This window comes from Panthera uncia (assembly GCF_023721935.1).
Source record: "Panthera uncia isolate 11264 chromosome B3 unlocalized genomic scaffold, Puncia_PCG_1.0 HiC_scaffold_1, whole genome shotgun sequence".
Taxonomy (NCBI): domain Eukaryota; kingdom Metazoa; phylum Chordata; class Mammalia; order Carnivora; family Felidae; genus Panthera; species Panthera uncia.
Genome location: NW_026057582.1, coordinates 115,284,491 through 115,298,744, shown reverse-complemented (window position 1 = coordinate 115,298,744; position 14,254 = coordinate 115,284,491). Strand labels below are relative to the sequence as shown.

The 14,254-nt window shown below is 38.3% G+C and overlaps 1 protein-coding gene across 4 annotated transcripts in view; it reads right to left on the bottom strand.

Annotated features, from left to right (window-relative positions):
• The window catches only part of ETFA (electron transfer flavoprotein subunit alpha), an 81,962-nt gene that overhangs the window by 44,767 nt on the left and 22,941 nt on the right, over positions 1-14,254 (bottom strand). For all 4 annotated transcript variants that reach the window (XM_049611908.1, XM_049611907.1, XM_049611905.1 and 1 more), the window contains exons 5-9: positions 12,899-12,998; positions 10,457-10,567; positions 9,232-9,333; positions 8,813-8,881; positions 3,927-4,009 (exon numbers count right to left, since the gene is read on the bottom strand). In XM_049611908.1, the coding sequence (XP_049467865.1) occupies positions 3,927-4,009; positions 8,813-8,881; positions 9,232-9,333; positions 10,457-10,567; positions 12,899-12,998 (465 nt within the window). The remainder of the gene's footprint in view (positions 1-3,926; positions 4,010-8,812; positions 8,882-9,231; positions 9,334-10,456; positions 10,568-12,898; positions 12,999-14,254) is intronic.

Below are 14,254 nucleotides of genomic sequence, written 5' to 3'. Positions count from 1 at the left end.
TCTACTTTAGGAGTAAGGTAAACCCAAAGTCATCACAAGGGAGAAAATTAAGAGAGAAAAAAATCGACTAAAAATAAAAAAAAAAGACAATGAAAACAATTAACAAAGCCAAAAATTGGTTCATAAAAATTGGTATAGCTGCTACGGAAAATAATTTGGCAGATCCTCCAAAGGTTAAACATAGAGTTAACATATGATCCAGCAATTCCAGCCCTAGATACACATTCAAGAAAAATTAAAATACAGGTCCACACAAAAACTTATACATGAATGTTCATATCTGCACTATTCATAATAGTCAAAATGTAAAAACAACCCAAATGTCCATCAAATTATGAATGGATAAATAAAAGGTGGCATATCCACCTAATGGAATACTATTAACAATAAAAAGTAATACTATGACATAGATAAACCTTAAAAACATTATGCTAAATGAAAATAAAAAACATAAAAGACCACATATTATATAATTCTATTAACATGAAATATCCAGAATAGGCAAATAAATCTACATAGACAGAAAGTAGAATGTTAGTTGCCTTGGCCTGGGGGAGTTGGAGAAAAAAACAAAAACAAAAACAAAACACCTATGCAGTTTCTTTTGGGGGCGATGAAAATGTTCCAGAACTAACTGAGGTGATGGTCGTATAACTGTGACTGTACTAAAAGCCACTGAATTAAACATTTAATCAGATGAATTGTATGGTATATGAATTATACCTCAGTAAAGCTATTATTCTAAAATAGTTGGATCAATGAGATTTAAAAAAACATTTTTTTTAACGTTTATTTATTTATTTTGAGAGGGAGAGCATGTTCATGGGTTAGCAGGGGAGGGGCAGAGAGAAAGGGAGAGAAACAATCCTAAGCAGGCTCCACACTGTCAGCAGAGAGCACTACGTGGAGCTTGATCTCACAAACTTAGAGATCATGACCTGAGCTGAAATCAAGGGTTGGATACTTAACCAACTGAGTCACCTACACAACCCTTAAAAATTTTTTAGAAACTTTTCACTAGACTGATGAAGAGGTGAACAAAAAAGAGAAGACACAAATTACAATTGCAGAAATTAAAGAGGACCTATCACTTCAGAAGATCTTATAGACAATAAAAAGCAATTAGAGCAGTATCATCAACACCTTTATCTAATACGTTTGACCACTTAGAAGAATAGGGCCAATTCCTTGAAACATATCACTTAGTCAAACAGACTCAAAATAAAATCGAAAATCTCAATAGCCCTAAAACCATTAAAGAAATTGAGTCAACTCTCAAATACTCCACCAAAGAAAACTCCGGGCCAAAATGACATCACTACTGAATTCTATCACATTTAAGACAAAACAAAGCAAATACAATCTTACACAAACTCATTCAGAAAATAGAGCAGGAGGGAACATCTTTCAACTCATTTTATGAAGGCAGCATTATGATGATACCAAAATTAGACAAGTATTTTCATTTTTTTTAGACAAGTATTTTTAAAAAAGAAAGTTGCAGATTATTTTGATCAAGACAGACCTCAAAATCCTCAACAAAATACTGGTCAATCAAAACCAGCAATATATTAAAAAGATAACCTATCACAGGGCACCTGGGTGGCTCAGTCAGTTGAGCGTCTGACTTCAGCTCAGGTCATGATCTCACTGTTTGTGGGTTCGAGACCCACATTGGGCTCTGTGCTGACAGCTCGGAGCCTGGAGCCTGCTTTGGATTCTGTGTCTCCCTCTCTCTCTGCCCCTCCCCGGCTCGCGCACATGCTCGCGCTCTCTCTCTCTCTCTCTCACACACAAAATAAACATTAAAAAAAAATTTTTTTAAAAGATAACCTATCATGATCAAATAGGGTTTATCACTATAATTCAAAGTGATTTAACTTTCAAAAATCAAAAATGTAACTCATCATATTAACAAAATAAAGTAGTAAAAAACATGATCATTTCAGTAAGTGTAGAAAAACGTTTGACAAAATTCAACCACCATTCATGGTAACAACTCTCAACAAATTGGGAATAGTAGGGAAGTTCCTCAACCTGATACCATTAAGAAAATAAACAGGCAAGCCACACTTTGGGAGAAAATATTTGCAAAATATATCTGACAAGAAGGTTATACAATTACATAATATAACTATATATATAAATATATATAATATCAACATCTCAGTAACAAAAGACAAGCAATTCAATAAAAAAGGGCCAAAGAGTTAAATGGACACTTCTTAAGGAAGACATGTGAATCCCCAAAACACAACAATGTTCATCATGATTAGATATCAGGCAAATGCAAATTTTTTTTTTTTTTAATTTTTTTTTTTTCAACATTTTTTATTTATTTTTGGGACAGAGAGAGACAGAGCATGAACGGGGGAGGGGCAGAGAGAGAGGGAGACACAGAATCGGAAACAGGCTCCAGGCTCCGAGCCATCAGCCCAGAGCCTGACGCGGGGCTCGAACTCACGGACCGCGAGATCGTGACCTGGCTGAAGTCGGACGCTTAACCGACTGCGCCACCCAGGCGCCCCAGGCAAATGCAAATTAAAACCACAATAAGGTACCACTGCACATACACTTGAACAGCTAAAACACCAAATGTTGGTAGGTAAAAATGAAGAGCAACTGGAACCCAAATACATTGTTGGTAGGAATGTAAAACTACACTTTGGGAAGAAATGATCCAGAAAGGGGTGTCAGAGTCCAAGCAAAGTGGGAAGAGTATCTATATAGAAGGACTGTTCAGTGCAGAGTGTCAGAGCCTGAGCAGGGCAAGGAGGGCATCTGTGCAGGGTAGGATATTGGGAGGGTCCAGGTTTTTTACAGTGGGGTAAGGGCATTACAAAAGATAAAGGGAGAGAACTGGAATTGACTCTGTGGTATTAGACTGGAATTGGCAGTATCAAAGTGAACTACAGTTTTCTTTTTTTTTTTAATTCATTTTGAGACAGAGCTCTCAAGTGAGCAGGGGAGGGGCAGAGAGAGAGGGAGAGAGAGAATCGCAAGCAGCCTCCACACTGTCAGCACACAGCCCAATGTGGGGCTTGAACTCACAAACCATGAGATCATGACCTGAGCCAAAATCAAGAGTCAAAATCAATGCTTAACTGACTGAGCCACCCAGTTGCCCTTACACTTTTCAATACATAGAGACTGATTCAGAAATACAGATGTAAATGTGTACTGTATATAATTATGCATGTGTGTTTGCCTACACATACACACAGTTATATGCATTCCCTAGATTTTTTCACTGAGAGGTCTTGGGAATAACAACATCCCAATAGCAATGAATGCAACTAGCATCCAGATGTTGCCTACAAAATACTATTCTTCGTTAAAGGGCACCAAGACTCATTGGAGAAAAGACAAATTCCAGGCTGGGATAGGAAAAGTACAAAATGAGCCTGGAATATATTGTTCTGTTAGAAAGTAAGAAAGGGCTCAAAGAATGATGGGAACAGGTCAGAAAAGACACAGGAGCCACCATCTCAAAGAGGCTCTCACTGGCCAAATGTGGGTCAATGTATACAATAATGACAGAGGTGGGGCTCGAACTCACAAACCATGAGATCATGACCTAAGGTGAAACCAAGAGTTGGACACTTAACTGACTGAGCTACTCAGGTACCCCATGAAAGACACTGGAATTTGAATAAAAACTTAAGAAAATATCTGAAAGACAATGCTGGATTTAAGAACTGCAAAGCACATTACTGAGACCAAGAAATCCACAGACCTTGTGAGGAGGACACGTTCACCATGGTAATGGCTAACTGCCTAGATACACTGAATAGAACATAAATCACTGAGATAGTTATTCAGTAAATTATACATATATATAAAGTGTACAAATATAAACACATACACATACACACACTTTTTATCTCCATAGAATTTTGGATGGCATATTTTATTGCAATACTTACTGGTGCTACTATTTTTCCCGTCTGTCCAACTTGCATATCATTGGGAACAAAGCCAGCATCAACAGCAGCACGAGAAGCACCAACTAAATGGGGAAAAACATATTTGTCATTTTTTTAAGCTCTTATTCCACTGGTCGGGATATTCACTAATAAGTGTATTAGAAAGACACCGACAAGTACAATCAGAAATTTATTTTATAAAGGCCTTGTTTAAAAAAAAAATCCTCCTGTCACTGGTCAAAAATTCTAAAATGAAGTACTAGTGCATTTTACACACAAAACTTCAAGAAATGCCTTCTACTTATACCCAAGGATTTAAGATTTTAAATTTGGCTGAAGTCCTCTGCTTGCTTTATCAAAAAGACATTCAGGCATTCATAAAACATAATCTGTTTGGCATGCCATTATATAATGGTCCTTTATGCAATAAGTTCAAATTTTTTTTTAAGATTTTTAAAGTTTATTTATTTATTTTTTGAGAGAGAGTGAGCATGTGCACACACGAGTTGGGGAGGGGAGGAGGGAGAATCCCAAGCAGGCTCCGTGCTGTCAGACACATAACCAACTGAGTCACCCAAATGCCTCAATAACTTCACAACTTTTCCTTTTCTTTAAAATTTTTTTTTTAATGTTTATCCATTTTCGAGAGAGAGACAGAGACAGAGCACGAGCGGGAGAGGGGCAGAGACAGAGGGAGAGGCACAGAATCTGAAGCAGGCTCCAGGCTCTGAACTGTCAGCACAGAGCCCGATGCGGTGCTCGAACTCGTGAACCGCAAGATCACGACCTGAGCCGAAGTCTGACGCCCAAACTACCGAGCCAACCAGGCGCCCTGACAACTTCACAACTTTTGAAGAAAGGTACTATATCATTATTTCCTATGATCAGAAAAAGACAAGTTACGTATAACACAAGATAAGTTTTAACCAATATCTGCTATCTAAAAAAAAAAATGAGAAGTTAACTAGCCTTCTATCCTCCTTCATCAGGAGTCAATAAGGAGCCCTGTACTTGGGAATAAGGTCACCCCTCTCACACTAGGGGTTGAATGACCCTCCGATCCTCTTCATCTTCATCTACAGAGGACAAGAGAAAGTCACAAATAGTACTCCTCACTACCTCCTAATGCTCAGTCTCAACAACACTACCTAGATCAGTGATGACTGATCACATCCTGCCCTTTACTTGCATCAGTCACTACAACAAGCCCCAGACTCAAAGGTTATCCTTCATAATCCACACACTAATCTCCATAATGCCCTGCATACGTCCTAATCTTCACCCATCTTCCTATTTGTCTAGATGCTCCCTGAGGACAATGATTCCCCTGCAATCCTCTCCAGCAGATGTTATCTGCCACCAACTTCATACCACTGGGCCTATAGGCGGGCACCTCATTGACACCCTCAGAAAGTTTTCCCTCCTTCCTCCTTAAAAGCCTTCAGCTTTGAATCTCATGTCATCATAATCACCCACGTATTGCTGTGTCATCTATCAACCACTAGGTCAATCTCCTTCATTTCTCAATGATTTTTAGCTTCTGGGTCATTGTCACTTTCTCCAATACTAGTCTTAATTCTCGAAGATTTTAATACCTGGCTTCTTGGTTCCTTAAACAACTCTCCTGCAGTCATCTCTGTCCTCAGCCACACCCATGGTCATATCCCTCAAACTTTCAATTACCAATCCCCTGACAATTTCCAATGTCTCTCTGTGACCTACTCTTTCCAGCTGACTCACTTCATACCCAACTCCAACAATCCTCTGACCTCACTGGGATCTACATTTCTATTCACTGTCCCTCTCTCCCACTGTGTTTGCTCTTCTTTACCCTAGCTTAAATTCTACGATCAATGACTCTAATCACTTAGTTGCATACGCCTGCAATTTCCTTGCCTTCCTCTTAAATCATCACACCCAACTGGAAAAAGCACCATCTCTGGTTAATTGATTAAACAACCTCCCTTACCTTTTCCATACCTGTCCCCCTGTAGTTCAGCATAACTGGAGAAAAACACCAACACCAAGCTGTGCTAACTGGGTTTTACTTTAAATAAATAGGCCTTAATTCTCTCACTCTTTCCTAAACTATAATTTCATAGTTTTCCTTCTCTCATTAAACTTCCAATACTCTTTAACATCATCACTCTCAGCTGATGAGCTTGCTTCTTATTTCACTGAAAAAACTGAAATAATCACAAGCAAACTTTCACATGCTCCAACTAACATACACCCATAAACTTGAAGCTGTGACCAATATTTTTTGTGGCCTACTTAAGGACATCACTGCAGCAACTCTCCCTCCCTCTGCTATATGATTAATTTTTCCCTCTCAACTGGAGCATTCCCATCAGCACAGAAGCATGCTATTATTTGTCCCCTCTTTGTAACACCCTTGTTGGCCCCATTCCACCCCCCACCCCCCCCCCCCCCCCCCCCCCCCGCAAATAATGTTCATTTTGCTGTTCTCCTATACAGCAAAATTTCTCTAAAGAGCTGTCTGTACTCAGGGCTCCTGGGTGGCTCAGTTGATTGGGCATCTGACTTTAGCTAAGGTCATGATCTCACAGTTTGTGAGTTCAAGCCCTGCATCAGGCTCTGTGCTGACAGCTCGGAACCTGGAGCCTGCTTCGGATTCTGTGTCCCCGTCTCTCTCTGTCCCTCCCCCACTCTTACTTTGTCTCACTGTCTCTCAAAAATAAATAAGTGTAAACAAAAAATAAAAAAAAAACCTCTCTCTCATAATATATATCCAATCTGTCAGGAAATCCAAGTGGTTCTTTACCTTCAACTATATATCCCAAAACTATTTCTCCCCACATCCATTGCTACTAACCTTATCCAAACCACACATGTCTCTCACCTGATTGAAACAGCCTAATTGATCTCCCTGTTAATGCACTTATTTCCCTATACTCTGTGCTCAAAACTGTAGCTAGATGTGACTCAAAACAGATCATGTGACTCTTCTCAAATCTTTCAATGGTTTCCCATTTCATCCAGAGAAAAACAATCTCTTTACAAAGGCATGGTCTGGTCTATTACCCCCAATCTTGTCTCTTAACTACTCTTCCTTTTTGCACTTCCTATTCCAGCCACACTGGCCTCCCTACTATTCATCACACAGACCAGACATGCTTCTGCCTTAGTCAGGCCCTTTGTTACTTTACTGGTCCCTCTACCTGAAACACTCTCTTTCAGATCTCATGGCTTGCTTCCTCACATCCATCAAACCTTTGTTCAGATGTCTCCTTCTTAAGGCTTCCTCTGACCACCTTATTTAAAACTGAAACCCTCCCTCTCCAAACTCCTCCTCCTCATCCTTTTCATAGCGTTTACTACCCTTAATTTAATATACTATTTACTAATTTATTTTGTTTAGTGTCTGTGGTAGGCAGAAAAACAGCCCCTCCAAAGATATATTCACTTTCTAATCCCCAGAATCTGTGAGTATTAACAAACATGGCAGCAGATATGATATAAAATTAAGGATCTTAGGAGAGGGTACCTACCCTGAATTATCTAGGTGGTCTCTAAATGTCATCACATGTATCCCTCATTAGAGAGATACAGAAGGAGATGTGAGACAGATACACAGAGGAGAAGGTGATATAAAGACTGAGGCAGAGATTGGAGTGATGCAGCCACATGCCTAGAAATGTCAGGGAAACCTCTAGACACAGAAATGAACAGATTGCTCCCAGAGTGTGGTCCTGCCAACACCATGATTTCAACACACTTCACACTTCTGGCCTCTAGAACTGTGAGAGCACAATCTTCTGTTGTTTTAAGCCACCAAGTTTACAGCAATTTGTTACAGCAGCCACAGGAACCTAATACAAAGTCCAGTCTCACCCAATACAAACATAACTTTGCTTATTTTACTCACTGTTATTTCCCTAGCTCCTAAAATAATGCCTGACATATGGCAGACACTCAATAAATATTTCTTCAATTAAAGAATAAGTGAATGAAACACCCTCAAATAACACCATCTGATCATAAAGAGTCAATATCATGCCTTTATTCAGACAAAGCCATTACGGTTTCTATGAGTACATATATAAATATATACTCATATAAAAGCATAGGGAAAACCTAGAAAGTTATACACAAAACCCTTAAATAAGGAAAGACAGAATGGAGACTTTTTTATAAAAAAGAATATATTCATGTAATAGTTCTATAATTAAAAACTAAAATATTGCCAATTTTCTGACTTTTCAAAAGACATTCCACTCTGATCAGTACATTTTTAATACGTACTAGCTTTTCTATAAATGGTTAACTACAATTCTTTTTTAGATGTTTATTTTTGAGAAAGAGGGAGAAACAGAGTGAGAGCAGGGGAAGGATAGAGAGAGGGGAAACACAGAATCTGAAGCAGGCTCCAGGCTCCGTGCTGTTAGCACAGAGCCTGATGTGGCACCCAAACCCACAAAATGCGAGATCATGACCTGAGCCAAAGTCGGACTCTCAACCAACTGAGCCACCCAGGCGCCCCTGGTTAACTACAATTTTTAGATAATGTTAACTTCTATTTTTAGGAGAGGTTTATATTAGACTACCAGTAAAGAGAAAAGCAAGGACATTCCTGAATCAGAAGTAGGCACTAAAGCTGACATTAAAAAAAAAATTATTTAATAGAAAAAATACAAAGATTTGGCAAATATAAGAGTGTGACATAAATAATTAAAAAGCATAAGGATACCGTCTCCACAATGAATGCTACTTGGAGACTAAGAAAAACCATTTCAGAGAGAAAAGTCAAAACCAGAGAAAGCAAAATAATTTGCAGCCTTGAATGACCTCTGTATAAAATGAAATAAGGAAAAAATATATCCAACAAAAAAAGAATATTTTTCTACCAAAGAAAATAACCTTACCTGCAGCATGTAGTTGATCTGCCAAATCATACAACAACTTAAAGTTCTCTCCATTCTTCAAACCCCGGCCTTGTTGAAAACAGATGGGGGAAAAAAAATTTAACTAAACCTAAACTCCATTCCATAAAGAATACACAAACTCCATTCTATACAGCTACAGAGATGACTTGTGCCATGCTCCCCCTGGTGCCAGAGATACAGATGTGCAATAAAGAGCCCAAAGTGGGTTATCAAGCTCATGATTTCATTTTAATTGCTAAAATGGGAATAATACTTGCAACTTACCAACTTGTTACATTTGGAAAAAAAAAAAAAAAAAAAACAAACCCTATGCTCCTCTAAAATGAATACTAATAAAATCAAAGTATTTTAAAATCAAAGTATCTTTTAAAATTAATAAATTACAATAATCTACTTACCACCAGATATCACTACTCTGGCCCCAGTTAGCTCTGGTCGATCACTTTTTGTTAATTTCTGGTCAAGCCATTCTGATATCCCTACTGGGGAAGTACTTGATGCTGTATATATTGATACAGATAACAAAACAATGACCACGAGTTAAAGTTCAATAATAGTAATTTTTAAGATAAACAAAGAATTAATTCCATGAAATTGAAGTTTGTTAGTTACTGTGAATTTTTTGTGTTCATTTCATTCTCTGGGATTTTTGGAAAGAATTCAAGGGACTGGGTTCTAGCTTTTACCTTATCAGCTACACGACTTTTGAAAAGTCATTTACTTCGCTGAGTCTACTACAGAACTGGAATGACCCTCTCTTTATGGGGTTCAAATAAGATACTGTATACAGTAAAGAGTAACACCCTCTAAACATTTACTTTTTTTTTAAATTTTTTTTTAATGTTTATTTATTTTTGAGGCAGAGACACAGAGTGTACAGGGGAGGAGCATAGAGAGAGGGAGACAGAGAATCTGAAACAGGCTCCAGGCTCTGAGCTGTCAGCACAAAGCCCAACACAGGGCTCGAACCCACGAACCGTGAGATCATGACCTGAGCTGAAGTCGGAAGCCTAACTGACTGAGCCACCCAAGCGCCCCTAAACATTTACTTTTAATTACATCCTTCCATTACACTGAACCTCTCAAGTACTATAATAGGAAATGGAGAGAAAAGTAAAAAATCCTAACATCAACATAACAGATTAATCTTTTTTTTTTTTTTTTTTCAACGTTTTTTATTTATTTTTGGGACAGAGAGAGACAGAGCATGAACGGGGGAGGGGCAGACAGAGAGGGAGACACAGAATTGGAAACAGGCTCCAGGCTCCGAGCCATCAGCCCAGAGCCTGACGCGGGGCTCGAACTCACGGACCGCGAGATCGTGACCTGGCTGAAGTCGGACGCTTAACCGACTGCGCCACCCAGGCGCCCTGACATAACAGATTAATCTTAATGGACCTTTTCTCTCACCCCTCTGATCTACAAAAACAACTATACTAGTACCAAAAATGATATGAAAAAGGCACGTTACTTTTGTATAAGCTTGGGAATATTACTTAGACTGAGCTCTCAGACACTGTGTATTAGAAATCTAAGCAGAGGCCATCTCTTACTCTAATATAATCCATGAACTAAAAGAAAAACAAGAAACAAAACAAATACGAACTTCAAATGAACACTCACCCTTTTCTGAACTGGCACTACCTCCACTTGTTGCTGCAGCTTCAAAAGATGTTCCTCGGACAGAAAACACCTTCACTTTTTCATCACACTTCACTGTACATAAAGCATTTCCTGAAATACACAATTTATTTTTAAAAAAACACTCATGAGGGGCGCCTGGGTGGCGCAGTCGGTTAAGCGTCCGACTTCAGCCAGGTCACGATCTCGCGGTCCGTGAGTTCGAGCCCCACGTCGGGCTCTGGGCTGACGGCTCGGAGCCTGGAGCCTGTTTCCGATTCTGTGTCTCCCTCTCTCTCTGCCCCTCCCCCGTTCATGCTCTGTCTCTCTCTCTGTCCCAAAAATAAATAAAAAACGTTGAAAAAAAAAATTTTTTAAAAAACACTCATGAAAGACATGTATTCCTTAGAGGTTAAGAATTTACTTCATGAAAACAGGGAAGAAATAACTGTGGACCAATTGTTTTCTACCTCTACTAAGTGCAGGGAAAAGGACCATAACACTGAAAAAACTGATCAGTGGATATTTGTATAACCTTGGATGTTTTTAAAAGAAGGACATGTTCTGACCTGCCTGGAAGTAAAGAACTGGAATAGACTAGGCAGCCACCCTAATAAGGCATGGTCTTCCTAAAAGAAATATAAACAAAAGCTTCCTTCTCCAAAAACAATCCATAACTCAACAACATTAGCTGCAACAACTTAAGACTGAAGCCACTATGCATGCTAAGAGAGGAAAATAAATGAAAATATGATAGGGTATTAAAGAACAAGAGGTGTGATATGCCAGGATTTTAAAAGAATTTAAGACATTTCTTATGGATTAGCAATCATGTAAGAGTGACCTAAACTTGACCAATATTTCCCCTCAAACTACTAAAGACGAAAGATCTAATTTGAGAACTGACTATTAAATTGAAACACAGAACTTCAATCAGAAAGAACAAAGAGTTCATTGCTTTCTCTAGCCCCACTAGAGACCAGAGTGCTTAGAAGATCAATCAACGACTGTGTCTCTCTCTGTCTCAAAAATAAATAAACGTTAAAAAAAAAAAAAAGTTAAAAAAAAAAAAAAAAAAGGGGGCGCCTGGGTGGCTCAGTCGGTTAAGCGTCCGACTTCAGCTCAGGTCACGATCTCGCGGTCCGCGAGTTCGAGCCTCGCGTCGGGCTCTGGGCTGTTGGCTCAGAGCCTGGAGCTTGCTTCAGATTCTGTGTCTCCCTCTCTCTCTGCCCCTCCCCGTTCATGCTGTGTCTCTCTCTGTCTCAAAAATAAATAAACGTTAAAAAAAAAAAAAAGTTTAATAAAAAAAAAAGAAGATCAATCAACGAAAGAGACACTGAAATGAATTTCTTAATGCAGATGGAAATGGAATAGAAGCAGCAAAGATTAAGAATACTATTTTTTTTTAAATGGAAAAGTTTTGCTTCTCCAGGTGCCACTTACAAAATGTACTGAACAGTGAATCTAATCTTTATTGATGATTGGAAAAATCTCGTCACTCTGTAAACTGAATAACCAGGCAGGAAAGAAAAGTGCTCTGGATCTATCAAACAGAATGAAATGTCATGGTCTAGTATCAATTCTAAGATTAAGGTTTTTCTCAGAAACCTTTAAGATGGTCCATTTAAAGCAAAGGTATGGCTTGTTTTAAATCCTATCTTCATGCTGGAGAGGATGTGGAGAAACAGGAACCCTCTTGCACTCTTGGTGGGAATGCAAACTGGTGCAACCATTCTAGAAAACAGTGTGGAAGTTCCTTAAAAAATTAAAAATAGAACTACCCTATGACCCAGCAATAACACTGCTGGGAATTTACCCAAGGGATACAAGAGTGCTGATGCATAGGGGCACATGTACCCCAATGTTTATAGCAGCACTTTCAACAATAGCCAAAGTATGGTAAGAACCTAAATGTCCATCAACTGATGAATGGATAAAGAAGATGTGGTTTATATATACAATGCACTACTACTTGGCAATGAGAAAGAATGAAATATGGCTATTTGCAGCAACATGGATGGAACTGGAGGGTATTATGCTAAGTGAAGTAAGTCAGTCAGAGAAAGACAGATACCGTATGTTTTCACTCATATGCGGATCTTGAGAAACTTAACAGAAGACCATGGGGGAGGGGAAGGGGGAAAAAAGTTACAAACAGAGAGGGAGGGAAGCAAACCATAAAAGACTCTTAAATACGGAGAACAAACTGAGGGTTGATGGGGGGTAGGGGAGAGGGCAAGTGGGTGATGGGCATTGACGAGGGCACTTGTTGGGATGAGCACTGGGTGTTGTATGGAAACCAACTGAACAATAAATTATATTTTTAAAAAATCAAATAAATAAATAAATAAATAAATAAATAAAATCCTATCTTCAAATTAATTTCTGCTTTTAAAATTCACCAAAAGTTATTATGTTGATTAATTATTTTCCTTGGGTACTCACCTGCATAAATAGTTCTCACAAATGTGTCAGGTGATTTGATTGCAATGATATCAGAAATTGGAGCAACATCAAGTTTGGCTGCTATTCTGGGCAAAAGGTTCTAAAAGCAAAATAAGCAGTGAATTACACACATACATACTTATGGATGGCTATCAACTATCAACAATAACATTCTCTAAATGCATATTCTGTAGAAGTTTTAATTCAAGTATTTTATATTTCATATGCATCTTTAGACATACTACAACTTCAAGTACAACTTTTTGGATAGTCTTTATGATTAAGTAAAAGTCTTCCTCAAAAAATTAAAAATAGATCTACCCTGTGACCCAGGAGTAGCACTGCTAGGAATTTATCCAAGGGATACAGGAGTGCTGATGCATAGGGGCACTTGTGCCCCAATGTTTACAGCAGCACTTTCAACAATAGCCAAATTATGGAAAGAGCCTAAATGTCCATCAACTGATGAATGGATAAAGAAATTGTAGTTTATATACACAATGGAATACTACTTGGTAATGAGAAAGAATGAAATATGGCCTTTTGTAGCAAGGTGGATGGAACTGGAGAGTGTTATGCTAAGTGAAATAAGTCATACAGAGAAAGACAGATACCATATGTTTTCACTCTTATGTGGATCCTGAGAAATTTAACAGAAGACCATGGGGAAGGGGAAGAGAAAAAAAAAGTTAGAGAGGGAGGGAGCCAAACCATAAGAGACTTAAAAACTGAGAATAAACTGAGGGTTGATGGAGGGGTGGGAGGGAGGGGCAAGTGGGTGATGGGCATTGAGGAGGGCACCTGTTGGGATGAGCACTGGGTGTTGTATGGAAACCAATTTGACAATAAATTTCATATTAAAAAAAAGATTAGGTAAGAGTCTACCATTACTCTAACTACATTAAGAGTTTTATGAGTTTTACAGTAATAAACCACCTTAACTCAGTAAGTTGAATTGTAAGATATGATATTCACTTTAATGAACATTACTCACAAAGTGTGACCCTTGTGGATTACTTAATTTAGGTAAGATAGAAAAATATTTAGAGGAGTAGTAAAATTCTCAAATACTGAAAAAGATTAGACATGTATATATTTAATGTATATGAAAGAAAAAGTATCAAAGCAGACATTTTCACCTTTTTAAAAATCAATATTGCAATAAAAAAGATCAAAACTCACCTAAATACCCATCAACAAGGGATAGGTTTATAAATTATAGCTCATCCGTATAATGGAATCCTATGTAACCATATGAGAAAGGTGAAGCACAGCTGTATAATATGTACAGAAGCAACAAAAGTAATGTATATTCTTTTCCTTGTATATGCACAGAACATCTCTGGAATAGATATG